This window comes from Zosterops lateralis, assembly GCF_965231275.1.
Source record: "Zosterops lateralis genome assembly, chromosome: 30".
Classification (NCBI taxonomy): Eukaryota; Metazoa; Chordata; class Aves; order Passeriformes; family Zosteropidae; genus Zosterops; species Zosterops lateralis.
Genome location: NC_139790.1, coordinates 1,394,639 through 1,422,526, shown reverse-complemented (window position 1 = coordinate 1,422,526; position 27,888 = coordinate 1,394,639). Strand labels below are relative to the sequence as shown.

At 49.9% G+C, this 27,888-nt stretch overlaps 1 protein-coding gene across 1 annotated transcript in view; it reads left to right on the top strand.

Moving 5' to 3' along the window:
* The window catches only part of GFRA2 (GDNF family receptor alpha 2), a 33,186-nt gene extending 7,582 nt beyond the window's left edge, over window positions 1-25,604 (top strand). Inside the window, exons 2-9 of the mRNA XM_083880437.1 lie at window positions 1,644-1,958; window positions 5,486-5,569; window positions 10,154-10,502; window positions 22,363-22,472; window positions 23,099-23,239; window positions 23,321-23,496; window positions 24,210-24,263; window positions 24,394-25,604. Coding sequence (XP_083736563.1) covers window positions 1,644-1,958; window positions 5,486-5,569; window positions 10,154-10,502; window positions 22,363-22,472; window positions 23,099-23,239; window positions 23,321-23,496; window positions 24,210-24,263; window positions 24,394-24,522 — 1,358 coding nt within the window. The 3' untranslated portion in view covers window positions 24,523-25,604. The remainder of the gene's footprint in view (window positions 1-1,643; window positions 1,959-5,485; window positions 5,570-10,153; window positions 10,503-22,362; window positions 22,473-23,098; window positions 23,240-23,320; window positions 23,497-24,209; window positions 24,264-24,393) is intronic.
* The last annotated feature ends 2,284 nt before the right edge of the window (window positions 25,605-27,888 follow it).

Below are 27,888 nucleotides of genomic sequence, written 5' to 3'. Positions count from 1 at the left end.
AACTCCACAGCACTCCCAGCCTTTCAGTTCAACCTTTAAAATCCCTTCCAACCCAGACAATTCCCTGGCATTCCTGGGCTCTTCCAGCTCAACCTTTAACACCCCTTCCAACCCAGACAATTCCAAGATTCCTTGATGCTCCCAGGCTCTTTCTGTTCCATCTTTAAAATCCCTTCCAACTCAGGCAATTCCGTGACATTTCTGGGCTCTTCCAGCTCAACCTTTAGAACCTCTTCCAAGCCCAACCATCCCGAGATCCCGTGGCACTCCCAGGCTTTCAGTTCCACCTTTAAAACCCTTTCCAAGCCCAAACATTCCAAGCTGAGGAGGGGAGGGTGCTCCAGGAGCTGAGGGGGGTCCTGCAGGAGGGAGCTCTGAAGGAGGGTGCTCTGAAGGGAAGGTGCTCCAGGAGATGAGGATGCTCCCAAGGAAGGGTGCTCCTGCATGAGGGTGCTCCAGGAGCTGAGGATGTTCCAGGAAGGGAGAGTGGTCCAGGAGATGAGGATGCTCTGAAGAAGGGTGCTCCTGTGGGAAGATGTTCCAGGAGATGAGGGTGCTCTTGAGGGAGGGTGCTCCAGGAGGGGAGGATGGTCCAGGAGAATGTGCTCCAGGAGCTGAGGGTGCTCTGAGGGAAGGTGCTCCAGGAGATGAGGGAGCTCTAAGGGACAGTGCTCCAGGAGCTGAGGGTGCTCTGAGGGAAGGTTCTCCAGGAGATGAGGGAGCTCTAAGGGACAGTGCTCCAGGAGCTGAGGGCGCTCTGAGGGAAGGTGCTCCGAGAGGGGAGGGTGGTCCTGCAGGAGGATGGTCCTGAAGGAAAGTGCTCCGAGGGAAGGTGTGCCAGGAGCTGAGGGTGCTCTGAGTGAAGGTTCTCCAGCAGGGAGGATGCTCTGAAGAAGGGTGCTCATGTGGGAAGGTGCTCCAGGAGATCAGAGTGCTCTGAGGGAGGGTGGTCCTGCACGAGGGTGCTCCAGGAAGTGACAATTCTCTGGGTGAGGGTGTTCCAGGGGGTGAAGGTGCTCCTGCAGAGCATGTTCTAGGAGGTGAGGGTGTTCCAGGAGCTGAGGGTGCTCTGAGGGTGGGTGCTCCTGCGGGAGGATGCTCTGAGGGAAGGTGCTCTGAAGGAGGGCACTGTGAGGAGAGGTGCTCACCTCTCTCCCTCTCTCACCTGTCCCCTCCTCTCTCTCCCTCACTTACCTGTGCCTTCCTCTCTCTCCCTCCCTCACCTGTCCCCTCCTCTTTCACCTGTGCCCTCCTCTCTCTCTCCCTCACCTCTACCCTTCTCTCTCCCTCCTCACCTGTCCCCTCTCTCTCTCACCTGTCCCCTCTCTCTCCCTCACCTGTCCCCTCCTCTCTCCCCTGTCCCTCCCTCTCTCACCTGTCCCCTCCTCTCTCTCCCTCCTCACCTGTCCCCTCCTCTCTCACCTGTCCCCTCTCTCTCTCACCTGTCCTCTCCTCTCTCTCCCTCCTCACCTGTCCCCTCCTCTCTCACCTGTCCCCTCCTCTCTCTCCCTCCTCACCTGTCCCCTCCTCTCTCACCTGTCCCCTCCTCTCTCCCTCCCTCACCTGTCCCATCCTCTCTCTCTCACCTGTCCCCTCTCTCTCTCCCCTGTCCCCTCTCTCCCCCTCTCCTCTCCCGGTCCCAGATGAGATCCTGCGCTCCCTGGCGGGGCTCCCGTCGCCCCCGGGCGCGGCCCCCCCGGCCTGGCGTGTTCCCGTGGATTGTGTGCGGGCCAACGAGCTGTGCGCGGGCGAGCCGGGCTGCAGCTCCCGGTACCGCACCCTGCGGCAGTGCCTGGCGGGCCGGGACAGGAACACCATGCTGGCCAACAGGGAGTGCCAGGCCGCCCTGGAGGTGCTGCAGGAGAGCCCCCTCTACGACTGCCGCTGCAAGAGGGGCATGAAAAAGGAGCTGCAGTGCCTTCAGATCTACTGGAGCATCCACATGGGGCTGACCGAAGGTAAGGGGACAGGGGGAGATGGGGGTGAGTGATGGGAGGGGTGGGGATGGGGATTCCAAGTTTCCTGGGGAGATGGGAATGAGGGTCCTCAAATGGATCAGCCTGGGGGTGGTGGGGATGGAGAGAGGGATCCCAAATGGAGCACCCTGGGGAGATGGGGATCCCCAAATGGATCAGCCTGGGGGTAATGGGGATGGAGAGAGGGATTCCAAACTTCCTGGTGAGATGGGGATGGGATCAGTCTGGGGGTGGTGGGGATGGGGGTCCTCAGTGGAGTGACCTGGGGAGATGGGGATGGGGGTCCTCAAATGGATCAGTCTGGGAGTGGTGGGAAGGGGAGAGGGAGGGATCACAAATGGAGAGCCCTGGGAGTGGTGGGGATGAGGATGGGAAAAGGGTCCTCATTGGAGAAGCCTGGGGAGATGGGGGTAGTCAAATGGATCAGTCTGGGGGTGGTGGGGATGGGGGTCCTCAATGGAGTGACCTGGAGATATTGGGAGGGGGAGAGGGGTCCTCATTGGAGAGCCCTGGGGTGATGGAAATGGGAGTCCTCAAATGGGTCAGCCTGGGCATGGGGATCCTCATTGGAGAGCCCTGGGGGTGCTGGGGATGGGGAGAGGGATCCCAAATGGAGAGGCCTGGGGTAATGGGGATGGGGATGGGAGAGGGATCATCAATGGAGAGCCCTGGGAGTGGTGGAAATCGGGATCCTCAATGGATCAGCCTGGGGGTAATGGGGATAGGGAGAGGGATCCCAAATGGAGCACCCTGGGGAGATGGGGATCCCCAAATGGATCAGCCTGGGGGTGGTGGGGATGGGGGTCCTCAAATGGATCAGCCTGGGGGTAATGGGGATGGGGGTCCTCAAATGGATCAGCCTGGGGGTAATGGGGATGGGGGTCCTCAAATGGATCAGCCTGGGGGTAATGGGGATGGGGGTCCTCAAATGGATCAGCCTGGGGGTAATGGGGATGGGGATCCCCAAATGGATCAGCCTGGGGGTAATGGGGATGGGGGTCCTCAAATGGATCAGCCTGGGGGTGGTGGGGATGGGCAGAGGGGTTTAGGTGAGTGGGGAAAATGGGGTGGGGGTGGTGGAGCAGCTCGGGCAGGGCAGGTGAGCAGGCCAGGGAACTCAGACAGAAATCCCACAAAACTCAAATAAAAACCCCACAAAGCTCAAATAAAAACGCCACAAAACTCAGATAAAAACCCCACAAAACTCAGATAAAAACCCCACAAAACTCAAATGAAACCCCCCATGAAATTCAGATGAACAACCCCAGGAAATTTAAATGAAACCTCCCCCCAAAAAAATTCAGATGAAAACCCCAAGAAATCCAGATTAAAACCCCAGCTGAGCAGCTCAGGTAGGGCACACCAACACCCCAGGAAAGAGCAATGGGCACCCCAGGAAATTCAGGAGAAAATCCCAGGAAATTCAGGAGAAAATCCCAGGAAATTCAGATGAAACACCAAAAAATTCAGATGAAACCCCCCCAAAAAATTCAGATGGGCACCTCAGACTGAGCACTGGGAACCCCCTAAATCCACCTCAATTTGTGCCAAATTCACCTGGACTGGCAGAAGAGATCCCTGCCCATGGGATGAGATTTTTTTAATCCCCTTTCCAACCCAAATCAGGCTGGAAATTCAGGAATTCTGTGGGAAAGTTGTGCCCGAGGATGGGAAAGCTGAACCTGAGGATAAAGAAATTATACCTGAGGGTGGAAAAACTGGACCTGAGTGTGTAAAAACTGCTCCAGAGGGTGGGAAAAAAACTCTTCCAGAGGATGTGGAGGAGCCCAGGGCCCCCCTGGGTGAAATTCTCTCCAAATCTGGGTCAGCCGAGCCCCAAAACGGGCCCAGAGCAGGAATTACGCTTTAATTATTTTCTCCCCTTCATTAACAGCGCTCATTGAGCAGCTTCCCATGGTTTTTTTCGGGAATAAATGAGAGAACTGAGGATTAGAGGTGGGAAAAACAGCGATTAAAGAGTTTTGTGGGGAAAAAACCAACGAGGAACCCAAATTTGGGGCTTTTTTTAGGGGAAATTTTGTGGTTTCCCTGATCCCATCCAGGATTGGAGCTTTCCCGGCTCTCGGGGAGGTTCCCAGGCTCATTCCTGGGGTTAATTGGGGCTCCAGGCAGGTCCAGAGCCCTTTTAAAGCTCAATAATTTCCCCGGCGAGCGGCGGAGTCAAGCGGGAGGTGAATTATTTATGGCCCAGATGGAGCGGGAGGTTCCCGGGGCTGCCCGGGCGAGATGGAATAAAGTGGGGAAGGTGGAAAAGGGAGAGGGGGAACGGCCTGGAGCAGGGTTTGGGCCCTGTTCCCATTCCCGGGGATGATCAGGAGTGGGATTGTCCCCAAATTTCATCACCCTGAGAGCAGCAGTGACATTGCTGGGGACACACAGAGACTGGGGACATCCCAGCGGGTTTTTTCCCTCCCAAATTTCCAGGGAATGTGGATGTAGAGCAGGGTTTGGATCTTGTTCCCATTCCCAGGGATGATCAGGAGTGGGATTGTCCCCAAATTTTATCACCCTGAGGGCAGTGGTGACAGATGGGGACACCCAGCCCCACATCCCAGTGGGATTTCCTCCCAAATTCCCTCTCAAATTTCCTGGGAATGTGGATGTAGAGCCGGATTTGGATCCTGTTCCCATTCCTGGGAATGATCAGGAGTGACTGGAGCCACTCTTGGGGTGTTGTCCCCAAATCCCATCTCCCTGAGAGCAGCGGTGACAGAAGGGAACAACCCAGCCCCACATCCCAGAGGGATTTCCTCCCAAATTTCTTCCCAAATTTCCCGGGAATGTGGAAGTGGAGTGGGATTTGGATCCTGTTCCCATTCCCGGGGATGATCAGGAGTGGGATTGTCCCCAAAATGTCACCCTGAGAGCAGCGGTGACATCGCTGGGGACACACAGAGACTGGGGACATCCCAGCGGGTTTTTTCCCTCCCAAATTTCCCGGGAATGTGGATGTAGAGCAGGGTTTGGATCTTGTTCCCATTCCCAGGGATGATCAGGAGTGGGATTGTCCCCAAATTCCATCACCCTAAGGGCAGCAGTGACAGAAGGGAACAGTCCAGAGGGTTTTTTAAGGGGTTTTAGAGGGTTTTTTTAGGTTTTTTAGGGTTTTTTTAGGTTTTTAGGTGTCTTTAGGGGATTTTGTAACAACAAAAGAACCCAGAGGTGAGCGTGAACCCCAAAACTTCCAACCTTGACCCCATGGAATTCTGACATTCCCAATCCCAATCCCCTCAACTCCTGGAATCCTCTGGAACTCTGCCTCTCCCAAACCTGATCCCAAAACACCCATCCCCGACCTCCCAAAACCCCTTTAACCACCCCCCAAAACCCCCCTTTTATTTCCCCCTTTTAATTCCACCATCAAAAACTCACTTTCCTTTTCCCTCCCCTGGAGCCGGGCTGAGATTATTCACGGCTGGGCTTTAATTTGCTTTTTTTTTTCTCTCCTTTTTTTTTTTCCCCCCCTCCTGCTTTTCCTCCCACGGAAGGAGAGGAGTTTTATGAGGCCTCCCCGTACGAGCCGGTCACCTCTCGTCTCTCTGATATATTCAGACTCGCTTCAATTTTCTCAGGTAATAAAAGCACCCGTGTGGGGTTTTTTTTTTATTTTATTATTTTTTTATCTCTTGCCTGTGAATACAGAGCTGCTCCCAGCCAGGGAAATCCTTCCTCCTCCTCTGGTCTTTGTCCTTTGCTCTTCCAGTTTCTCTTCTTTTTTTTTCCCCCAAAATTTTGGGGTGCTGAGGGTAGTTTTGGGGGTTTGATGTATTTTTGGGGTGGGTTTTTTTCTGTTCCAGATGATCCCCAGGTTGGGATTTTTTGGATTTTATCCCCTTGGTTGGAGCATCTTCCAGTCTGGGTTTATATAAAATTGCTGGAAAATGGGGAAAATTCACCAGAATTCCCTTAATTTGTGTTGTGGGGGAGGCACAACCCCAGTCCTGGCCCCAGTGCAGGGGTTAATCCCATTCCTGGGGGGATTCTTTGTGTCCTGGAGGATTTGGGACCCTCAGGACGGGGTGGGGCTGAGGGGGGACCCCGATTGCTGTTCCCTCACTGGGGCAGCAGCCCCGAGCTGAGCTCTGGGGAACTGCTGGGAGAGACCCTGGGGGCACCCCAGTGTCCCTTTGGAATATTCCTGAGCCCTCTAGGATCCCTTGGAGCATCCCTGTGTCCCCTTGGAATATCCCTTTGTCCCCTTGGAATATTCCTGAGCCCTCTAGGATCCCTTGGAGCATCCCTGTGTCCCCTTGGAATATCCCTGTGTCCCCTTGGAATATCCCTGAGCCCTCTAAGATCCCTTGGAGCATCCCTGTGTCCCCTTGGAATATCCCTGAGCCCTCTAGGATCCCTTGGAGCATCCCTGTGTCCCCTTGGAATATCCCTGAGCCCTCTAGGATCCTTTGTAGCATCCCAATGTCCCTTTGGAATATCCCTGAGCCCTCTAGGATCCTTTGGAGCATTCCTTGTGTCCCTTTGGAGCATCCCAGTGTCCCTTTGGAATATTCCTGAGCCCTTTGGGATCCCTTGGAGCATCTCAGTGTCCCTTTGGAATATCCCTTTGAACCCTTGGAAATATCCCTGATCTTGGGATCCTTTGGAGCATCCCTGTGTCCCTTTGGAACGTCCCAGTGCCCCTTAGAACATCCCAGTGTCCCTTTGGAACATCTCTGTGGCCCTCTGAACAACCCTGAGCCCTCTGGGATTCTTTGGTGCATTCCCAGTGACCCTTTGGAGCATCCCTGAGCCCTTTGGAATCCCTTGGAGCATTCCTGAGCCTTCTGAAATTCTTTGGAGCTTTCCCAGTGTCCCTTTGGAGTATCCCAGTGTCCCTTAGAACATCCCAGTGTCCCTTGGAGCATCTCTGTTCCCCTTGGAGCATCCCTGAGCCCTCTGGAATCTCTCAGAACATCCCAGTGTCCTCCTCTGTGGACCCCAAACTCCGCCACCATCCCGGGAACTTTGGTTTCCATCCCTTTCCATGAGAACCTTCCCATGCCCCTCACCCCTTCCCAAACCTTCTTTGGCCTCTCCTCGCTCCTCCTCCCCCCAAACCCCCCAAAAACCCAGGCTGGGGGATTTTGGGGGTCCCACTGTCCCCACGACTCGAGGACACACCCAGTGTCACCTGGGGACACCTGGGGCTGTGACTGCACTGTCACCTCTGTCACCCACCAGCTTTTCAGCCCCCGGTGTGAATTTTCCAGGTGAATTTTCCCCGGGAGCTCAGCGCGGGTTTTTGGGATGAGCTGCCACCCCCTCCCATCTCCCAGAATATTTTTTTTGGGGATTACATTGGCGTCAGGAAAACGCCAGAGCTGCCGGGAAGTCTGGAAAGCTGCGAGTCTGGAGCGGGGATTAGACCGGGATTTGTGCAGGAAAAGCGGAGCAGGAAAAGCTGGGCCGGGGATTTTTGGGGATGAGGGAAGGGGGAGATTGGGCTCTGTGGTGACATCGCTGTCACTGCCACCCCTTCCCTGTCCCTGCCACCCCTTCCCTGTCCCCTCTGTGGTGACCTCGGTGATGGTGCCACCCCTTCCTTGTCCCTTCTGTGGTGACCTCTCTGTCACTGCCACCCCTTCCCTGTCCCCTCTGTGGTGACCTCGCTGTCACTGCCACCCCTTCCCTGTCCCCACCACCCCTTCCCTGTCCCCTCTGTGGTGACCTCACTGTCACTGCCACCCCTTCCCTGTCCCCTCTGTGGTGACCTCTCTGTCACTGCCACCCCTTCCCTGTCCCCTCTGCGGTGACCTCGCTGTCACTGCCACCCCTGCCCTGTCCCCTCTGTGGTGACCTCCAGGGACACCCGAGCATTGAGGCAAAGCAGTTTTTGGAGCAGCTCCTTTGGAGAAGGAGTCGTTAATTAGCCGGAGGGATAATTGGGAATGGAGGGATTGCTGGGCCTGGTTGGGGCGGCAGGGGTTGTGTAACCTGTGTGTAATCCCAGTGTAACCCGGGTGTAACCCGAGTGTAACACCGGTGTAATCCCCGTGTAACCCGGGTGTAACCCAGATGTAACCGGGGTGTAACCTGGGTGTAACTCGCCTGTAATCCTGGTGTAACCCTGGTGTAACCCCGATGTAACCCAGGTGTAACCCAGGTGTAACCTGCGTGTAACTTGGGTGTAACCCGAGTGTAACCCTGGTGTAATCCCGGTGAACCCCGGTGTAACCCGCGTGTAACCCCGGTGTAACTTGGGTGTAACCCTGGTCTAACCCATGTGTAACCTGGGTGTAACCCTGATGTAACCCCAGTGTAACCCATGTGTAAAAGGCACGGAGCCACCGCTGCCCCCTCCCCACACAGCTGGGCAGAGACTCAATCCCGGGATGCTCATCCCAACTGGATCCCAAGGAAATCACAACCTGGAGAAGGGAATCAGGAATTTTCCCAAAATTCCACCCGGGAATTCTCCCTGCGGACATCACACCCCAGCTCTGGGTGGGCATCAAACCCTTTTCCTCCTCTCCCCCCTGTCCCCAGCGCCGTGGGGACACAGAGAGGGGACAGCTGGTGGTCCCAACCCCCTCGTCCCCATCTCCTCGGGTCCCGGTTTCCTTCTGCGCTCATGAAATTTTCATGCTGGTGGTTTATTAATGAGCTCCCCGGGAAGAACGCGGCGCTTCCAAAGCCGCGGCCCCATTAAAATGCAGCCGGGGCCCCGCAGGGCTCGGCCAGGGCGCTCGAGATGATCCCGATGAGGAGAAGATGAGGCTGGAGCTTTCCCACGGCTCCCAAAATCCCTCGCCTCGGTGGGGCCGGGAAATCTGTGCCCAGGGCTTGGGGCTGGGATGGTCTGGGGGTGTAGGGAGGGTTCCCCTAAAAGCAGGGGGAGGTTTAGGGGTTTAGCTCTTGGTAAAAGATTTAGGGGGCTTGCATCTAGAGAGACACAGGTCTCCTCCACCTCTCAATCCCCTTCTTCCTACTTAAATCCTGCTTTTCCCCATCTCTCAAATTTCCTTTTTCCCACCTAAATCCTCCTTTTTCCCACCTCTTCAATCCTCTTTTTTTCCCACCTCTTCAATCCGGTTTTCCCCACCTAAATCCCCCTTTTCCCCAGGTCTTAAATCCTCCTTTTCCCCACTTCTTAAATCTCCTTTTTCCCACCTCTTCAATCCATTTTTTCCCACCTAAATCCCCTTTTCCCCCACCTAAATCCCCCTTTTCCCCACCTCTTAAATCTCCTTTCCCCACATCTTCAATCCCCTTTTCCCCTCAAGCTGTGTCCATCCTCTGGAGAAAAATCCAACCATCCATCCCTGTCCCATCCTGAATCCTCGGGGTCACTGAATCCTTGGGGTCCCTGAGTCTTTTAGGATCCCTGAATCCTTGGAATCCCTGAATCCTCAGGATCCTCAGGATCACAGGGGAGGACTCTCAGGGTTTGGCTCAAGGGGAGGAGACAACACAAGGAGAAGACGATCAGATCTCAGCTCTTTCAAAAAAAAAAAAAAACAACGGGGAGGACTCCACACCTCCCCTTCCTCCCTGACCTTCATCCCCACCTTTTCCCTGGGGTTGGGTGGGACAGGAATGGACCCGGCCACCATCTCTGCAGGGAAACAGACAAAACAATCCTCTGTTTTGTTTAGATGAAAGTCCATTTTATTTCCCCACTACTCCAAGCTGAGGAGGAAGGAGAAGGCAAAGGGGTGTCAGAGTGGTGGAGTTTTTATTGGGTATTATAGGGGAGAAGTTTTAGGGTTCAGCTCAAGGGGAGGAGACAACACAAGGAGAAGAAGATGAAATCTCACCTCCTTCAAAAAAAAAAAAATGGGGAGGATTCCACACCTCCCCTTCCTCCCTGACCCTCACCACCCTCCATTCCCCCTTGGGGTGCTCAGGAATGGACCCGGCCACCATCTCTGCAGGGAAACAGATGAAACAATCCTCTGTTTTGTTTAGCTGAGAGTCCATTTTATTTCCCCCACCACCCCAAGCTGAGAAGGAAGGAGAAGGCAAAGAGGAGCTGCAGCAGGGTCAGAGTGGTGGAGTTTTTATTGGGTATTATAGAGGAGAAGTTTTAGGGTTCAGCTCAAGGGGAGGAGACAACACAAGGAGAAGAAGATCAGATCTCACCTCCTTCAAAAAAAAACCTGGGAGGACTCCACACCTCCCTGACCCTCACCACCCTCCCTTCCCTCTGGGGTGCTCAGGAATGGACCCAGCCACCACCTCCAAGAGCAACCACTGCCTGGACGCGGCCAAGGCCTGCAACCTCAACGACAACTGCAAGCGGCTGCGCTCGGGCTACATCTCCACCTGCAGCCGGGAGCTGTCGGCCACCGAGCCCTGCAGCCGCCGCAAGTGCCACAAGGCCCTGCGCCAGTTCTTCGACCGCGTGCCCGGCGAGTTCACCTTCCGCCTGCTCTTCTGCTCCTGCAAGGACCCGGCGTGCGCCGAGCGCCGCCGCCAGACCATCGTCCCCTCCTGCTCCTACGAGGACAAGGAGAAGCCCAACTGCCTGGACCTGCGCGGGGCGTGCCGGGCGGATCACCTGTGCAGGTGGGTGGAGAGGGCTGGGGTGGAGACGGGGGGTGTGGGTGGTGGGGTTGGTGGGATGGTGTTGGTGTCATCACCCTGGTATTGGTGTCATCACCCTGGTATTGGTGTCACCACCCTGGTATCGGTGTCGCCTCCCTGGTATTGGTGTCACCACTCCGGTGTTGGTGTCATCTCCCTGGTATCTGTTTCACCTTCCTGACATCAGTGTCACCTCCCCGGCATTGGTGTCACCACTCTGGTATTGGTGTCACCTCCCTGGCATCAGTGTTGCCCCCCTGGCATCAGTGTCACCACTCTGGTATTGGTGTCACCACTTCGGTATTGGTGTCACCACTCTGGTATTGGTGTCACCTCCCTGGTATTGGTTTCCCACCCCTGGCATCAGTGTCACCTCCTTGGCATTGGTGTCTCCTCCCTGGCATTGGTGTCACCTCCCTGGTATTGGTGTCACCATCCTGATATTGGTGTCACCACCTTAGTATTGGTGTAATCTCCCTGGTATTGGTGTCACCCTCCTGACATCAGTGTCATCTCCCTGGCACTGGTGTCACCTTTCCGGTATTGTTGTCACCACCCTGGTATTGGTGTCACCTCCCTGGCATTGGTGTCACCACTCTGGTGTTGGTGTCACCACTCTGGCATCAGTGTCACTTCCTGGCCATCAGTGTCACCCTCCTGGCACTGGTGTCACCACTCCGGTATTGGTGTCATCTTCCTGATGTTGGTGTCACCCCCAGCATGAGTGTCACCCTCCCAACTCCATTTGTCCCCCCCAGCACCAGTGTCACCCTCCCAGCTCCATTTCCCCCACATCCCTCATGAAGCGACACCACACCCACACCCCGGGGGAGACTCAGGGAGGGACAAATCCCATGAAAAAAACCAGAGCTGGAGCTGCATCCCCCAAAAACCTCCCCAAATTCCTGCTGTTTCCCCCTCTGGCAGCGCAGAGTCTCCTGTTCCTTATAAAACCCATTTGTCACAGGGCCACAACCCCTCCTGTCCCCCCCGGGACCCAGATCCTCTTCCCAACATCTCCAGCTCCTGCCGGGAGCAGAATCTTTTCCCATCAAGGTGATGGAGTTTCCCCGGAGCTCGTCGAGGGAAATAAACTCGAGCTCCGGGTCTTCCTCGAGATGTTTGAAACGTGGGAAATGTGGCTTTTTATCAAAAAGTAATCCGAGGAGGAGCCGCAGCTCCATGAATAAAAGATGCCCGGGAATGGCAGCTGCTCTCCATCAGAGAGCTCCGAGGTGGAGGATGCCGATGGATCTGTGCTCCGAGAGGGATAACGGGGCTGGGAGAGCTGGGGGAGGGAGAGAGGAGATTTAATTCCTCCATGGAATGAAATCCTCATGCAAGGAGGGGAAATGGGAAAATTGGAAGGGGTGGTGGCAGGTGCTGGGAGTGTTTGCTCCAAGGTGGGAATTTTTTAGGTTTGTTTTTTTTTTTTTGGGAGAATCTGGATGACGACTCTTGCTCTGGGAAATGCCCAAATGTGGGATTTGGTGGTGGTGGTTTTGCTGGAGAGTTTTGCTGTAGCCTCAGGGATTTTTAATTTTTTTTTTTTCCCTTGGGATGGGGCATGGATGTGTTCCTTGGATCTGGGTTTTCAGGAGAACATCCCATCCCATCCCATCCCATCCCATCCCATCCCATCCCATCCCATCTCATCCCATCCCATCCCCTCCCATCCCATCCCATCCCACCCCATCCCATCCCATCCCATCCCACCCCATCCCATCCCATCCCATCCCCTCCCATCCCATCCCATCCCATCCCACCCCATCCCATCCCATCCCATCCCACCCCATCCCATCCCACCCCATCCCATCCCATCCCATCCCATCCCATCCCCTCCCATCCCATCCCATCCCATCCCATCCCATCCCATCCCATCCCATCCCATCCCATCCCATCCCACCCCATCCCATCCCATCCCATCCCATCCCATCCCCTCCCATCCCATCCCATCCCATCCCACCCCATCCCATCCCATCCCATCCCACCCCACCCATCCCATCCCATCCCATCCCATCCCCTCCCATCCCATCCCATCCCATCCCACCCCATCCCATCCCATCCATCTGCTCCTCTCTGGCATCTCCAGCTGGGAATGACAGGACATGAAACCCCTCTGTGTCCCCTGATCCTGGAGGACAAGGCAGGGCTGGGATTTTCCATTATCTGTGAATTTATCCAGCCAAAACAGATAAAATCCCCCTGATCCTGCAGGACAAGGCAGTGCAATGGGATTTCCCATTATCCATGAGTTTATCCAGCCAAAACTCCTCTGTGTCTCCTGAAGGAAAAGGCAAGACTGGGATTTCCTGTTATCCATGAGTTTATCTGTCCAAAACAGATAAAATCCCCCTGATCCCAGAGGACAAGGCTGGGCTGTGCCATGGGATTTCCTTTTATCCATGAGTTTATCCAGCCTAAACTCCTCTGTGTCCCCTGAAGGAAAAGGCAAGACTGGGATTTCCTGTTATTCATGAGTTTATGTGTCCAAAAGAGATAAAATCCCCCACCTGATCCCTTGGACCAGGCAGTGCCATGGGATTTCCCGTTATCCATGAATTTATCCAGCCAAAACTCTTCTATGTCCCCTCATCCCTTTGGACCAGGCAGTGCCATGGGATTTCCCGTTATCCATGAATTCCTCAATCCGACATCCCGGCCTGATGCTCATCCCGATCCGACAGGGCCTGGCCAGGGCACTGGAGCTGGAGGTGACAGGAGATGAGATAATTCTCCTGCCAGACTAATTAACCTGCCAGGGTAATTAATTAACTAAACCTCCTGGCTCAAAGCCTGATGAGGGAAATCCCTTCTCTGCCGGGGTAGGATTTTCCAGAGGGGTTTTTCCCGGCTGGAGGTGGATCCAGGGGCTGCTGCTCCTGTCGGACACAGAAAGGATGGGAGGAGAGGGAAAAGGAATATTCCAGCCTGGAAAACAGCTCTTCCAGAGGTTTTCCTGGCTCTCCCAGCTGTTATCCAGCTGGGGTTGGACACCAGCCCCGTCCCCTCGGTCACAAAGGTCCCCAGGAGGCCACGAGCCGGGAATGGCTCTGGCTGTGGAATGTTCTGGATGTTTGAACCACCAGGGAGGACATTCCTGAAGCCACAAAGGGTCCGGGATGTCCCTCCTTGTGTCCCCTCAAGGACTCCGATCCCAGCGAGGGGACGGGACCTTTGGAGTGCAGGATCTGGCTCCTCCTGGGCTCAAATCCCAGTTTTTTCTGCTCCACAGAAATCCATTCCAATGTCTCTGACCCGGCTGCAAATCCCGTGGGAGCTGCCCCAGGACTCTGGGAGCAACTGAGCCGTGATTTCTGCAGCTCCTTGTGCAGCTCGGGAAGCTTTTCCCAATTTTTCCCAGTTTTTTCCAGCTTTTCCCAGTTCTTCCCAGCTTGGGAAGTTTTCCCCAGTTTTTCCCAGCTCAAGAAGTTTTTCCCGGCTCTTCCTCAGCTCTTTCCCAGCTTGGGAAGCTTTTCCCAGGATTTTTCCCAGGTTTTTTTTCCCAGAATTTTTCCCAGGATTTTTCCCATCTTTTCCCAGCTCTCCCCAGCTTTTCCCAAGTTTTTTCCCGATTTTTTTTCCCCAGGATTTTTCCCAGCTTTTCCCAGCTCAGGAAGCTTTTCCCAGTTGTGTTTTTTTTTTTTTTTTTTTTTTTTTTTTTTTTTTTTTTTTTTTTTTTTTTTTTTTTCCCCAGGTTTTTCCCATCCTTTCCCAGCTTTTCCCAGCTTTTCCCAGTTGTTTTTTTTTCCCCAGGATTTTTCCCAGGATTTTTCCCATCCTTTCCCAGCTTTTCCCAGTTTTTTTTCCCAGGTTTTTCCCAGAATTTTTCCCATCTTTTCCCAGCTCTCCCCAGCTTTTCCCAGTTTTTTTTTCCCAGTTTTTTTCCCAGGATTTTTCCCAGGATTTTCCCCAGTTTTTTTCCCCATCCTTTCCCATCTTTCCCCATCTTTTCCCAGGATTTTCCCCAGTTTTCCCCCATCCTTCCCCACCTCCCCAGCCATCAGGAGCCCGAGGAGCAGCACAGTCTGTGGCTGATTCCAAGGGACAGGTTTTCGCTCCCGGAGCACAAAAACCTTTGGCGAAGCAGAAAAAACCCTCAGCGAAGGGGAAAGGGAAGGGAAGGGGAGAAAAGAGCTGATTTCAGCAGCTGCAGCTCGCTGCATTTTTCATCTTGCATCAGCAAGTCGGGAACACAAATAATCTGCTCTTACACGCTCCAGTGGTGCCCGAGAAATTCCCAACCTCCACTGGCTGGAGCTCCTCGGCAGCCACAGTGGGGATTTTATTTTATTTTTATTTTTATTTTTATTTTATTTTATTTTATTTTATTTTATTTTATTTTATTTTATTTTATTTATTATGTTATATTTTTTATTATTTTATTTTATTTTTATTTTATTTTAATTATTTTATTTTAATTATTTTATTTTATTTTATTTTATATTTTATTTATTATGTTATATTTTTTATTATTTTATTTTATTTTTATTTTATTTTAATTACTTTATTTTAATTATTTTATCTTAATTATTTTATTTTATTTTATTTCATTTTATTTTATTTATTTATTTTTTTATAATTTTCATTTTTTTCCATTAATTTTTTTTTTTATCCATCCAAAGTGGGAATGTTGGGGCATTTCCCTGATTTTTATGCATTTATTTTATTTTTTTTTAAATTTAATTTAATTTAAAATTAATTTTAATTTAATTTTAATTTAATTTTATTTTTTATCCAATAATTTATTTATCCCTAGACTTTTTTTATCCATCCAAAGTGGAGATGTTGGGCGATTTCCTTGATTTTATATCTCAGTTTTTTGAGTGTTTAAAGGCATGGAGGGTCAAGGATGCTCCCCTTTATGGGACACTTGTGCATTAAGGATTTTGACCAGGACTGGGACAGATTTTTGGCTCAGGGAAGGCAGGAACGACACCAAACCCAGGAACGGAACTTGGAATTTTTTGAACAGCACAACCTTTGTTCAGCACAGACGCCCAGGATGGATCTTCCCTTGATAAACAGCAGCTCAACTCTTTCTTTACTCCCCGCAATGAGAACAGCGAGTCTGGCTGACGGGGAGAGGGAGCAGGGAAAGGAGAAGGAGCAGGGAAAAATCACCCCTGGATTTAATGGGAGTGGGAGAACTCAGGATTGGAAGGGACAGGATGTGGAGGAGACTCCAAACTCGGTTTGGGATTGGGAAATTTGTAAAAAATCCCTAAATCTGGTGGATTTGGGAAGTGGAAAAGCAGCACTCAGGGGTCCTCCACATGTGGAAGCAGCTGGGGAAGAAGAAGAGGAGAAGGAGCAGGGAAAGAAGAAAGAGCAGGGGAAAATCACTCCTGGATTTGATGGGAGATGGGAGAGCTTGGCTTTGGAGGGAACAAGATGTAGAGGAGCCTTCAGACCCGGTTTGGGATTGAGAAAAGTGTTAAAAATCCCTAAATCTGGTGGATTTGGGAAGTGGAGAGGCAGCACCTGGTGCTCCCCAACATGAGAAAGAGATGAGGAAAAAGAAGAGAAGAGGGAGCAGGGAAAAATCACTCCTGGACTTAATGGGAGTGGGAGAACTCAAGTTTGGAGGGGACAGGATGTGGAGAAACCTGGTTTAGGGCTGGGAAAACTGTTAAAAATCCCTAAATCTGGTGGATTTGGGAAGTGGAGGGGTAGGACTGGGGTGTCCCTCGTGCAACTGGAGTAGAAGGAGCAGAGAAAGAAGAAAGAACAGGGAAAAATCACTCCTGGATTTAATGGGAGTGGGAGAACTCGGGTTTGGAGGGGACAGGATGTGGAGGAACCTGGTTTAGGGTTGGGAAAACTGTTAAAAATCCCTAAATCTGGTGGATTTGGGAACTGGAGAGCACTCAGGGCTCTCCAACATGAGAAGGCAGCTGGGGAAGAAGAAGGGAAGAAGGAGCAGGGAAAAATCACTCCTGGGTTTATTGGGAGAAGGGAGAGCTCAGGTTTGGAGGGAACAGCACAAGGAAGAGACTCCAAACCCGGTTTGGGATTGGGAAATCCGTAAAAATTCCCAAATCTGGTGGATTTGGGAACTGGAGGGGTCCCTCACACGGCTGGGGAAGAAGAAGGAGCAGGGGAAAATCACTCCTGGGTTTAATGGGAGATGGGAGAGCTCAGGTTTGGAAGGGACAGGATGTGGAGGAGGTTTGGGATTGGGAAATTTGTAAAAAATCCCTAAATTTGGTGGATTTGGGAAGTGGAGGGGCAGCACTCAGGGGTCCCTCATGCAGCTGGGGGAGAAGAAAGAGCAGTGAAAAATTGGTCCTGGATTCAATGGGAGTGGGAGAACCTGGGTTTGGAGGGAACAGCACAAGGAAGAGACTCCAAACCCGGTTTGGGATTGGGAAATCTGTATAAAAATCCCCAAATCTGGTGGATTTGGGAAATGAAGAGGCAGCACCGGGGGGTTCCCCGGCATGAGAAGGCGGCTGGGAAAGAAGAAAGAGCAGTGAAAAATTGGTCCTGGATTTAATGGGAGCTGGCAGAGCTCAGGTTTGGAGGGGACAGGATGTGGAGGAACCTGGTTTAGGGTTGGGAAAACTGTTAAAAATCCCCAAATCTGGTGGATTTGGGAACTGGAGAGCACTCAGGGCTCTCCAACATGAGAAGGCAGCTGGGGAAGAAGAAGGGAAGAAGGAGCAGGGAAAAATCACTCCTGGGTTTATTGGGAGAAGGGAGAGCTCAGGTTTGGAGGGAACAGCACAAGGAAGAGACTCCAAACCCGGTTTGGGATTGGGAAATTTGTATAAAAATCCCCAAATCTGGTGGATTTGGGAAATGAAGAGGCAGCACCGGGGGGTTCCCCGGCATGAGAAGGCGGCTGGGGGAGGGCTCGGCTCCCTGCGGGCTCCCCCGGGCTCTTTACCAGGAGAATCAGTCAATTCTCGCTGAATAATTAACTCGAGAGGCTTCCCGAGTATTGACTTAATGTGACAGCGAGTCTGTCTCGAGCCGGGCTTTGCTTGTGTAAACACAAATCTCCTGTTGGGCTCCGTTAGCGGCTCAATGGGACAGAACGGGCCCGCAATTAAAATCAAACGGTGCTCCGAGCTCTGCCCTCCCCTTCAGGGCTCAGGGAGGAAAAATAAATAAATCCACCCAAAAAATCGCTTTTTTGGGGTGATTTTTTTGGGCGCTGGATTGAAATGTGGCGGCCTGGAATGGGTGGGAAAAGGAATTGGTAATTAGTGAGTCCTGGAATGGGAATGGAGAAGGGATTTGGTAATTAGTGAGGTTGAGGTGGGTCCTGTCCTAATTATTCTCCCTCTTGCTGGGTTTTTCCTCGGCTTTGGGGGTTTCTCTGCTGGTTTGGGGTGGGTTTGTCTTTTCCCCGCCGTGTTCGCGGCCCGGAGTGAGGGGCAGATGTTCCAGAGGTTGGGAAAGTCCTCCAGGATCAGAGTGTCACCTTGTCCCCAGCCCAGAGCTCTGAGTGGCACCTCCAGGGGATCCTTGGACACCTCCAGGGATTTTTTGGACACCTCCAGAAATTCCCTGGGCACCTCCAAGTTCCCTGGACATCTCCAGGCATTCCTTGGACACCTCCAGGGATTTTTTGGACTCTTCCAGGAGATCCTTGGACACCTCCAGGTTTCCTGAACATCTCCAGGAGTTCCCTGGGCACATCCAAGGGATCCTTGGACACTTCCAGGGGTTTCTTCAACACTTCTAGACCATCCTTGGACACTTCCAGGCCACCCTTGGACACTTCCAGGGCTTCCTTGGACACCTCCAGGTTCCCTGGAACTCTCCAGGAGCTCCCTAGACACCTCCAGAAGTTCCCTGGGCACTTCCAGGGGTTCCTTGGACATTTCCAGGGGTTCCTTGGACACCTCCAGGTTCCCTGGAAACCTCCAAGTTCCCTGGACATCTCCAGGTGTTCCTTGGGCTCCTCCATGGATTCCTTGGACATCTCTAGAAATTTTTTTGACACCTCCAGGTTCCCTGGACACCTCCAGGGGTTCCTTCAGCACCTCCAGAAATTCCTTGGACACCACCAGGGATTTTTTGGACACCTCCAGGGGATCCTTGGACAATTCCAAGAGTTCCTTGGGCACCTCCAGGGATTTTCTGGACACCTCCAGGTTCCCTGGACATCTCCAGGAGTTCCTTCAGCACCTCCTGGGGTTCCTTGGGCACCTCTGAGGGATCCTTGGACACCTCCAAGAGTTCCTTGGACACATCCAGGGATTTTTTGGACACCTCCAGGGGCTCCTTGGACACCTCCAGACATTCCTTGGACACCTCCAGGTTCCCTGGAAACCTTCAGGAGTTCCCTGGGCACCTCAAGGGGTTCTCTGGAGACCTTTAGGAATTTTTTGGACTCTTCCAGGGGATCCTTGGACACCTCCAAGAGTTCCTTGGACATCTCCAAGTTCCCTGGACACCTCCAGGGGTTCTTTGGGCACCTCCAGGGATTTTTTGGACACCTCCAGACATTCCTTGGGCACCTCCAAGGACAGAAACTCCAAACCTCTCCTCGTCCAGCCCCTTCCAAACCGTGACCTCCTTTTTTTTTTTCCCACGAGGAAACTCCTCCCGAAATTTCACCCAAAAGCCTCAAAACGACGACAAAAAATTCCCTTTTTTTTTCTCCTTCAAACCTCCCTCAGCTCAGCCCTGACCAGGCGACTCCTCTCCCCAAAAAAACTCCTCCCGGATAAAACAAATCCACCCATTGATCTTTTATTTCTTTTTTTTTTTGTATTTTTTTCCCTCCCCTGTGAAATCTTTTCTGGATTTGGCAGCGGGTCATGCACAAAAAAAAAAAAAAAAAAAAAAAAATCTGAGTTTTATTCCAGTTTCTCTTTTTTTTTTCCTCTCCCTGGGACTCTTTGAATTTACCTGTGAGTGTTTGAGAGGATTTTTTTTTATTTTTTGAATCTCAGCTTCAAAAGGATCCTTTTCCAGCAGGATGGGAGTGCTGGGAGGGCGATGCCCAGGGGGGATTTGATGTCTGGACGAGTTTTTATTTTCTGTGTTGTCGCAGCTTCCTGAACATCCCCAGCTCGGCAGGAGAGGGGGAGTTTTTGTTTTAAATTCCCTGTAAATTTTTCCAGCTTTATTTTTTAATTCTCTGCAAATTTTTCCCAGCTTTAAAAAAAAAAAAAAAAAATCACTGCAAAATTTCCCAGCTTTATTTTTAATTCCCTGCAAATTCTCCCATATTTTTTTTTATAATTCCCTGCAATTTTTCCCAGCTTTTTTATTATTTTTAATTTTAATTCCCGGCAAATTTTCCCAGGTTTTTTTTTTTTTTTTTTTTCTTTAATTCCCTGCAAATTGTGGAAAAAAACAAAACCACAAAAAACCAAACCAAAAAAACCCCCAAAAAACCCCCCCAAATCCCCCAAAAAACCAAACAAAAAAACCCCAACTAAACAAAAAAAACCACAAAAAAACCTCAAAAAACAACCAACCACAACAACAACAACAACAAAAAACCCCAACAAAAAACCCAGAAAAATTAAATAAATAAAAAGGAGGGGGGAAAAAAAAGAAAAAAAAAAAAAAAAAAAAAAGAAAAAAAAGAAAAAAAAGAAAAAAGAAAAAAAAGAAAAAAAGAAAAAAAGAAAAATTAAAAAAAAAAAAAGAAAAAATAATAATTCCAACTCTGAAGGAAACCCCGACATCTTTTCCATGAAATATTCAATATATTTGTTGGGTTGAATAAGCAGCGCTGAGTTTTCTCACCGGGGATGGAAATAATTAACACTTCATTAAATTCTTAACAAAGAGCCCAAAAACCACCCCAAAAAATCCCCTAAAATTGGGATTTCTGCACCTGGAATATATTTACAGGTACCAAACATCCCCTAAATTTGGGATTTCTGCACCAGGTGTGTGTGGGAACACACAAAATCCCTTAAATTTGGGATTTGTGCACTTGAGATAAAATCACAGGTGCAAAAAGTCCCTTAAATTTGGGATTTTTGCACTGGGAATAGAGATATGGAATTTTAAAAAGCCCCATAAATTCAGGATATTGAAATGCCAATTTTAAGGGGATTTTTTGGTACCTGCACATTTATCCCAGGTGAATAAATCCCAAATTTAGGGGACATTTTGTACCTGTAAATATATCCCAGGTGAATAAATCCCAATTTTAGGGGATTTTTGTACCTATACATTTACCCACATGAATAAATCCCAATTTTAGGTGATTTTCGGGATTTGTATGTTTATCTCAGGTGAATAAATCCCAAATTTAGGGGATTTTTGTACCTATACATTTACCCCAAATGCATAAATCTCAAATTTAGGCGATTTTCGGGATTTCTATGTTTATCCCAGGTGAATAAATCCCAAATTTAGGTGATTTTTTGACAGAACCTGTTAAACCTCGATGTTCTGGATTTTTTTTCCTGGGATTTTTCCCTCCAGGAACCCAAAAGAATCATTTTGGAACCCCCTGATTGTGAATCCCCCCCTTGGAGCCGAGTTTGGGACGGGAGATCTGAGCGAATATCCAGAATTAAATATTTTTAATCCCTTTTCCACCCCTTTTTGGAGTTTTCCATCCCCTTTTGAGTTTTTTTTTTGGTTATTTTTTGAGTACAGATAACTCTTAGTAAAATCCTCCTCATCCAGAGCCAGCCCAGCTCTTCCCAACTTTTTTTTTTTTTTTTTTTTTTTCCTGCCTCCTCCAGCTGCCAGCAGCAATTTGGCACCGATTTCCTCCTCGTTCCCTCTAAGATGGACTTGGCTCCTTTTCTTTTCCCTATTTTTCATTTCTTCAGAGCCCTTTTATGAGCCAAAAAAAAAAAAAAAAAAAAAAAAAATCCGAGGTTGAGTCGCTTTTTTTCTTCCTGGCAGCGAATCCCAACCAAAGTTCCAAAGTTCCGATTGGGGAAGAGTTGGAACATCTGGCTCGGATATTCCCAAAGGGTTTTCCACTGAATTTTCATGGATTATAATATTTTATAATATTTTCCTGGGAGTGGGGAGCAGTGGGGATGAATTTTCCTTTGGGGAATTTTGATGTTTCTTTGGTTGGGATTTGGGGAGGGAGGGAAATGGTTCTTGGGGAGTTTTGTTTTTCTCTTGTCGTGGAGAGGTTTGGGGAAGGAGAAGGGTTTTTTTTGGGGTTTTGACATTCCCACCCCCTGGAGGTGAGGTTTGGGTGAAGGGAGAGTGGAGCTTTAACACCTCCAAAAAAACCCAACAAAAATCAAAACAAACAAACAAACAAAAAAAATAAAAAAACCCCAACCAAATTAAAAAAAAAAAAATTCCAACAAAAATCAAGACAATAATAATTAAAAAACAAACAAACAAACAAACAAACAAACAAAAAAAAAACCCAAAAAACAAAACCACCCAAAAAAACCCTCAACCAAATAAAAAAACCCAAAAAACCCACTTTTATCCCACTTAAAAATTCCTGTTGGGAAATTTTATTCCCAACATCTGGGATAAATTGGGCCACTTTTATTCCATCTAAAAATTCCTGTTGGGAACTTTTATTCCATTAAATATTTGGGCCACTTTTATTGCATTTAAAAATTCCTGTTGGGAACTTTTATTCCATTTAAAAATTCCTGAACTTTTATTCCATTAAATAGTTGGGCCACTTTTATCCCATTTCAAAATTCCTGTTGGGAACCTTTATTCCCAACATTGGGAATAAATCGGGCCACTTTTATCCCATTTAAAAATTCCTGTTGGGAACTTTCATTCCATTTAAAAATTCCTGAACTTTTATTCCATTAAATAGTTGGGCCACTTTTATCCCATTTAAAAATTCCTTCTGGCTGCGGAATTGGATGAAAGCGGCACTGAAATTTGGGGTTTTTTCCCCACTTTTCCTCCTCTCCAGATCCCGTCTGGCCGATTTCCACACCAACTGCCAGGCCACCTCCCAGTCCCTGACCAGCTGTCCCGGGGACAACTTCCAGGCCTGCCTGGGCTCCTACGCCGGGCTCATCGGTGAGTGCCGCCATCGGGGCCGCGAATGGATTTTCCCCATGGGATTGTTGGCCGAGGAAAGAACGCACAATCCCGAAATTGTGTGCGGTGCTTTATTTCAGAGCTCTGGGAGCCGAGCGTCCAGTTCGGACGACCCAAAATTTCGGCTCACCAACAGGCTAAATGAATACAATTTTATATCTTTCTTGTTACGAAAGGATTCGTGTTCATCATTAAACCCCGTCGTTCCATTGATTCCATCCCGAGGAACAACGGTCTGCGTGATTCTTGCTCAAGATTCTGGTTTGAGAAAATAGTCATATTTAATTACCAAATTAATATCACAATCGACAATTCCAGCAGGCGTCATATTAATGATTATATCGGTACAGGTCCTCCTGACCTGACTTCAATCCTTTTGGAGTCTGTGAGTTCTACCAGGGCTCCCCCTTTCTCTGCCCCCACCACCTGTGCAAAGTTATACTTTATATTTCATTTAGTTAAAACAAAATCATGGAATATCATCCTGGTTACAGTAGAGCCCATCCCCTGTTTTCGGGCCCTCGATACTTCAGAAATCAATTTAACCCTGTGCTGTCAGGATTTCATTCCCATTCCTCCCTCCTCCTCGTCCTCCTCCTCGGCAGGTTTTGACATCACCCCCAACTACGTGGACGCCAGCACCACCAGCATCACCATCTCGCCCTGGTGCTCCTGCAAAGGCAGCGGGAACATGGAGGAGGAGTGCGAGAAATTCCTGCGGGATTTCACGGAGAATCCCTGTCTCCGTAAGGCACTTCCCGCTCCACCCCTTTTCTCCCTTTTTTTTATCATTTCCATCCCTTCCTAAACTCTCTTCCCGCTCTCAGGAAACGCCATCCAAGCTTTTGGGAATGGGACTGATGTCAACTTGGCTCCCAAAAATCCCAATCCGGCCGTGACGGTGGTGCCAAAGACGGAGAAGATCCCGGCGCTGCCGGACGACGTCAACGACAGCAACACGGCCTACGACGGCGGCGTCATCAGCACCTGCACCTCCCTCCAGGTGTGGCCCCAAACTGGGAGCGCTGGTGGGGCTGGGGGACATCCCGTGGGATGGGGGGAAACGTCCTGCTTGGATTCATCCAAGGGGTGGAAGGATCCGGGCACTGGTTGGGATCTGGAATGGGGAGGGAGAGAATCTTGCCCGGCTTCCCCCTCACCTGTCAAGGTGATCCCTGAGTGTGGCTTCTCCTCATTTGGAAGATGGAATTCCGTGGGGGTTTTGGGAAATCTGGAAAGATCCCCTGAGGTTGACTTCTCTTTGTTTGGGAGATGGAATTCCGTGGGGTTTTTTGGGAAGTCTGGGAAATCTGTGTTGTTTCTCTAAGTCCTGGGATTGGCCATCCATGTTTTGCTCCGTGGGTGGAAAAGGAATGGGAGGAAAATGGGATTGGGAATGGCTGGGGATGTTCCAGAAATTCAGGGAAATGGGATTGAGGAATGGCTGGGGTTATCCCAGGAATGCAGAGGAGCAGGATGGGGACTGGTGGGATGTCCCAGGATTCCCAGCAGAATTCCTGGCAGAATTCCCAGCAGGATCACAGTGGGAGCGGGGCAGGATCCACTGCGGCCCCTGAGCCGCCTGTGGAGACGGGATGAGCCTTTCCCAAATCTCCCAGCGCTCCGAGCTGATTCCCACAGGGAAATTCGGGACCCCAAACCTCCCAGTTCCAGGGCCACATTCCTGCCCTCACCATTCCCAATTTCTCCCACCAGGAACAAGGCCTGAAGCCCAACCAATCCAAGGAGCAGAGCCTGTGCTACTCCGAGGTACTTGGGGGGAATCCCGGGGCTGGGAGTCCATTCCCAAACATTTCATGAACGACATCCCCCATGGAATTTTCCAGCTTTAGAACATTTTTTCCCTAAAAAACTCCCTCCCATCCCTCTTTCCCACCAGGCCCAGCTGACCACGGACGTGATGCCGGACCAGAAGACTTTCACGGATCCCAAGGCGGGAAGCAGCCGGCACCGGGAGCTCCGGATGCTGCTCCTCGTTCCCGTCCTGATCGCGGCGCTGGGGCTGTAGAGAGGGGCGGGAAGGAGCCGGTGGGACACTCGGGTCAGTGCCACCAGCCAGTGCCACCAACCAGTGCCACCAACCAGTGTCCCCCACCAGCCAGCGCCGCCGCGCTCGCGCCGGAGAACTGGGACAGTCTCAAATCCCGGGAATGCCGAGCTCCAGGAGAGGCAGGAGGACGCTTCGACCACGCTGGGAAAACTTTTGGTGGTTTTTCTTCCCAATTTTCATTTTTTTTTTTATTTTTTCCTCGTTTTTTGTTGTTTTTTTGGTCTTTTTCCGGGTTGGTTTTTCCGGAATGGGCCTGGAATGGGGGCTCGGAGCTGCCAGCGGTGCTGGGGAAAGGGAAAAAAAAAAAAAAGTCGGATAAAAACTTTGGGAAAAGTGAATTTCAGGATTTTTTGTGGTACTGGGGTGGCCACAGGGACAAGGAGGATTCCACACGGGAATTTCCTGGAGGATGAAGGCGCCGTCGGGATCCACCTGGAAGGGACTCCTGGAGCTTTTCCTGTTGGTTATTTTTGGTTGGGATTTTGGTTGGGATGTTTTTTTCCCCTCGGAGAGTTTCCAGATGGAAAAGAAACTGGTGTGAAACTGGTGTGAGGTTGTGCTGATGTTTTCAATCATTCCAGGGGGAGAGGTTCCATTGTCCTTTTTTTTTTTTGGATTTGGAATTTGGCTTGGGAGTGGATTTTGACCCATCCAGGGTTGGAATTCCCTATTTTCCCTCTCCACTTTATTTCCTATATACATATAACACATGGATATTCCCATATGCATAACCCCACCCATCCTGTGGCTTTTTAATTCCCATTTTCCCCTTTATTTTCCTTCCTTTATTATTTTTTTTAATTCCTCCGATTCCCACAACAACTTCCAAATGTATTCTTGGAAAATTTATTTTTTTTAACGATGTCGATAATGGAAAAAAAAAAAAAAAAACAACAAAACAAAGAGACAAAACCAAAATAAACCAAGGAGAACAAACCAAGGAATGAAAACAGCCCCAAATTCCAAGATTCCATAAAAATCCTGATATCCGGTCGGGGGGGAAAAACGGGAGCTGCAGGAATTCCAAGATTTGGGTTGGAATTCAACAATTCCAGCCTTTTTTTATCCTGCAGGAAGCAACAAGCAGGGAAACATTCCCGAGGAGCTGCCACATTCTCGTTTTTTGGTGATGTTTTGGGAATTTTTCGTGCAGGAATGGTAATTCCAGCACTGGGAATGGGGTCTCGATCCAGAATTCCCATTGGGAATGGCGATTCCAGCACTGGAGAAGGATTTTGCTCAATATTCCCTCCAGGAATGGCAATTCCAATACTCCCTCCAGGAATGGCAGTTCCAGCACTGGGAATGGGTTTTGCTCCAGAATTCCCTCTGGGAATGGCGATTTCATCACTGGGAATGGAGTCTTGATCCAGAATTCCCTTTGAGAATGGCGATTCCAGTGCTGGAAAAGGGTTTTGATCTAATATTCCCTCCAGGAATGGCAATTCCAATATTCCCTCCAGGAATGGCAGTCCCAGCACTGGGAATGGGGTCTTGATCCTGGATTCCCTCTGGGAATGGTAATTCCAGCACCAGAAAAGGGTTTTGCTCCAATATTTCCTCCAGGAATGGTGATTCCATCACTGGAAAAGGGGTCTTGATCCAGAATTCCCTCCGGGAATGGTGATTCCAGCACTGGAAATGGGTTTTGATGTAATATTCCCTTTGGGAATGGCGATTCCAATATTCCCTCCAGGAATGGAAATTCCACCACTGGGAGTGGGGTCTTGATCCCAAATTCCCTTTGGGAATGGTGATTCTAGCACTGGAAAAGGGTTTTGATCTAATATTTTCTCCAGGAATGGCAATTCCAGCACTGGAATGGGGTCTTGATCCAGAATTCCCTTTGGGAATGGCGATTCCAGCACTGGGAATGGGTTTTGATCTAATATTCCCTCCAGGAATGGCAATTCCAATATTCCCTCCAGGAATTGCAGTCCCAGCACTGGGAATGGGGTCTTGATCCTGGATTCCCTCCGGGAATGGTAATTCCAGCACCAGAAAAGGGTTTTGCTCCAATATTCCCTCTGGGAATGGCAGTTCCAGCACCTCTCTGTGCCATTCCCATCCTCTCTCCGCTCAGATTCCCAAAATCCCCCCGAATCCACCCCAAACCCTCCCCCAGCCCGTTCCCAGCCCGTTAATTACGGCAGAGGAGAATTCCCGTGCTTTGTGTGGAAGTGGAAAATGCTGGGATGTAAAACCCCGGGCTGCCGGGATGGATAATTAACTCCGGAGATAATTCCCTCTTCATTTGGACTCAATTACTTTCCCGATAGGAGAAAGTGCTGAAAACACAATTTTTATTTATTTTTTTAATTTTTTTTTTTTTTTTGGGGGGATGTGGCATAAAATAATAATGGGGAAAAAAAATCCACTCAAGCTTTTCCTTCCTGGGATAAAAGGGAGGAAAAATCCTGGTTGATGCTCCAGAATTCCAGTTTGGCATCGCCCTCCTTGGAATGTTGGGTTTGGGGAGAAAAAAAAAACATTTGGGTTTTTTTTTTAGGATGGATCAGCTGCGGTGGGAATGTCCTGGGGTTTGGTTCAAGAAGGAATTACTGGGAAATGAGGGGTTTTTTTGGGATAATTTGGAATTTTGGTGGAGCTCAAAGGAATATTTTGTGTCCCTGGGGGTCACCTCGTGGTGTTTCTTCCCACCCTGCGCCAAAATTCCTGCAAATCCTCCAATCAGAATGGATAATTCCATGAGGAATTTCCTGGCTGGACTCTCCTATTCCCAACAAATCCTCAAATTACAATGGATAATTCCATGAGGAATTTCACTGTATTTCCCAGGTGGAATTTTCCCTTCCCAGCAAATCCTTGAATCACAATAGATAATTCCATGAGAAACTTCCCTTCCCAGCTGGAATTTCCCATTCCCAAAAAATCCTTGAATCATAATGGATAATTCCATGGGGAATTTCACCAAATTTCCCGCTGGAATCTCCCATTCCCCCAAAGAGAATAAAAAGCCATTTAATTTCTTTGTGGATCAAAGCATTTCCTGGAATATTCCACATGAATCCCCAAGATTTTCCCTCCTGGATTCCTGGGAGCAGCCAGGAACACTCAGAGGTGACAGAAATTTTACCTCCTTAAAGAAATTTTTTACCTCCTTAAGGAATTTTTTGGTTTTATTCCTTGTCTTTGCACTGTAAATCCCAGCTGGGCCTTTCCAAAGGAAATATTCCAGAAGGTTTTTTTTTTTTTTTTTTTTGCATCCAGGTTTTTGGAACAGTTAAAATGTCCCCGGTGCTCCTCGGAGGAAATGCCAAGCAGTGGGAGCAGGGGAGGGAAAAAAAAATAGATGGAAAAGGG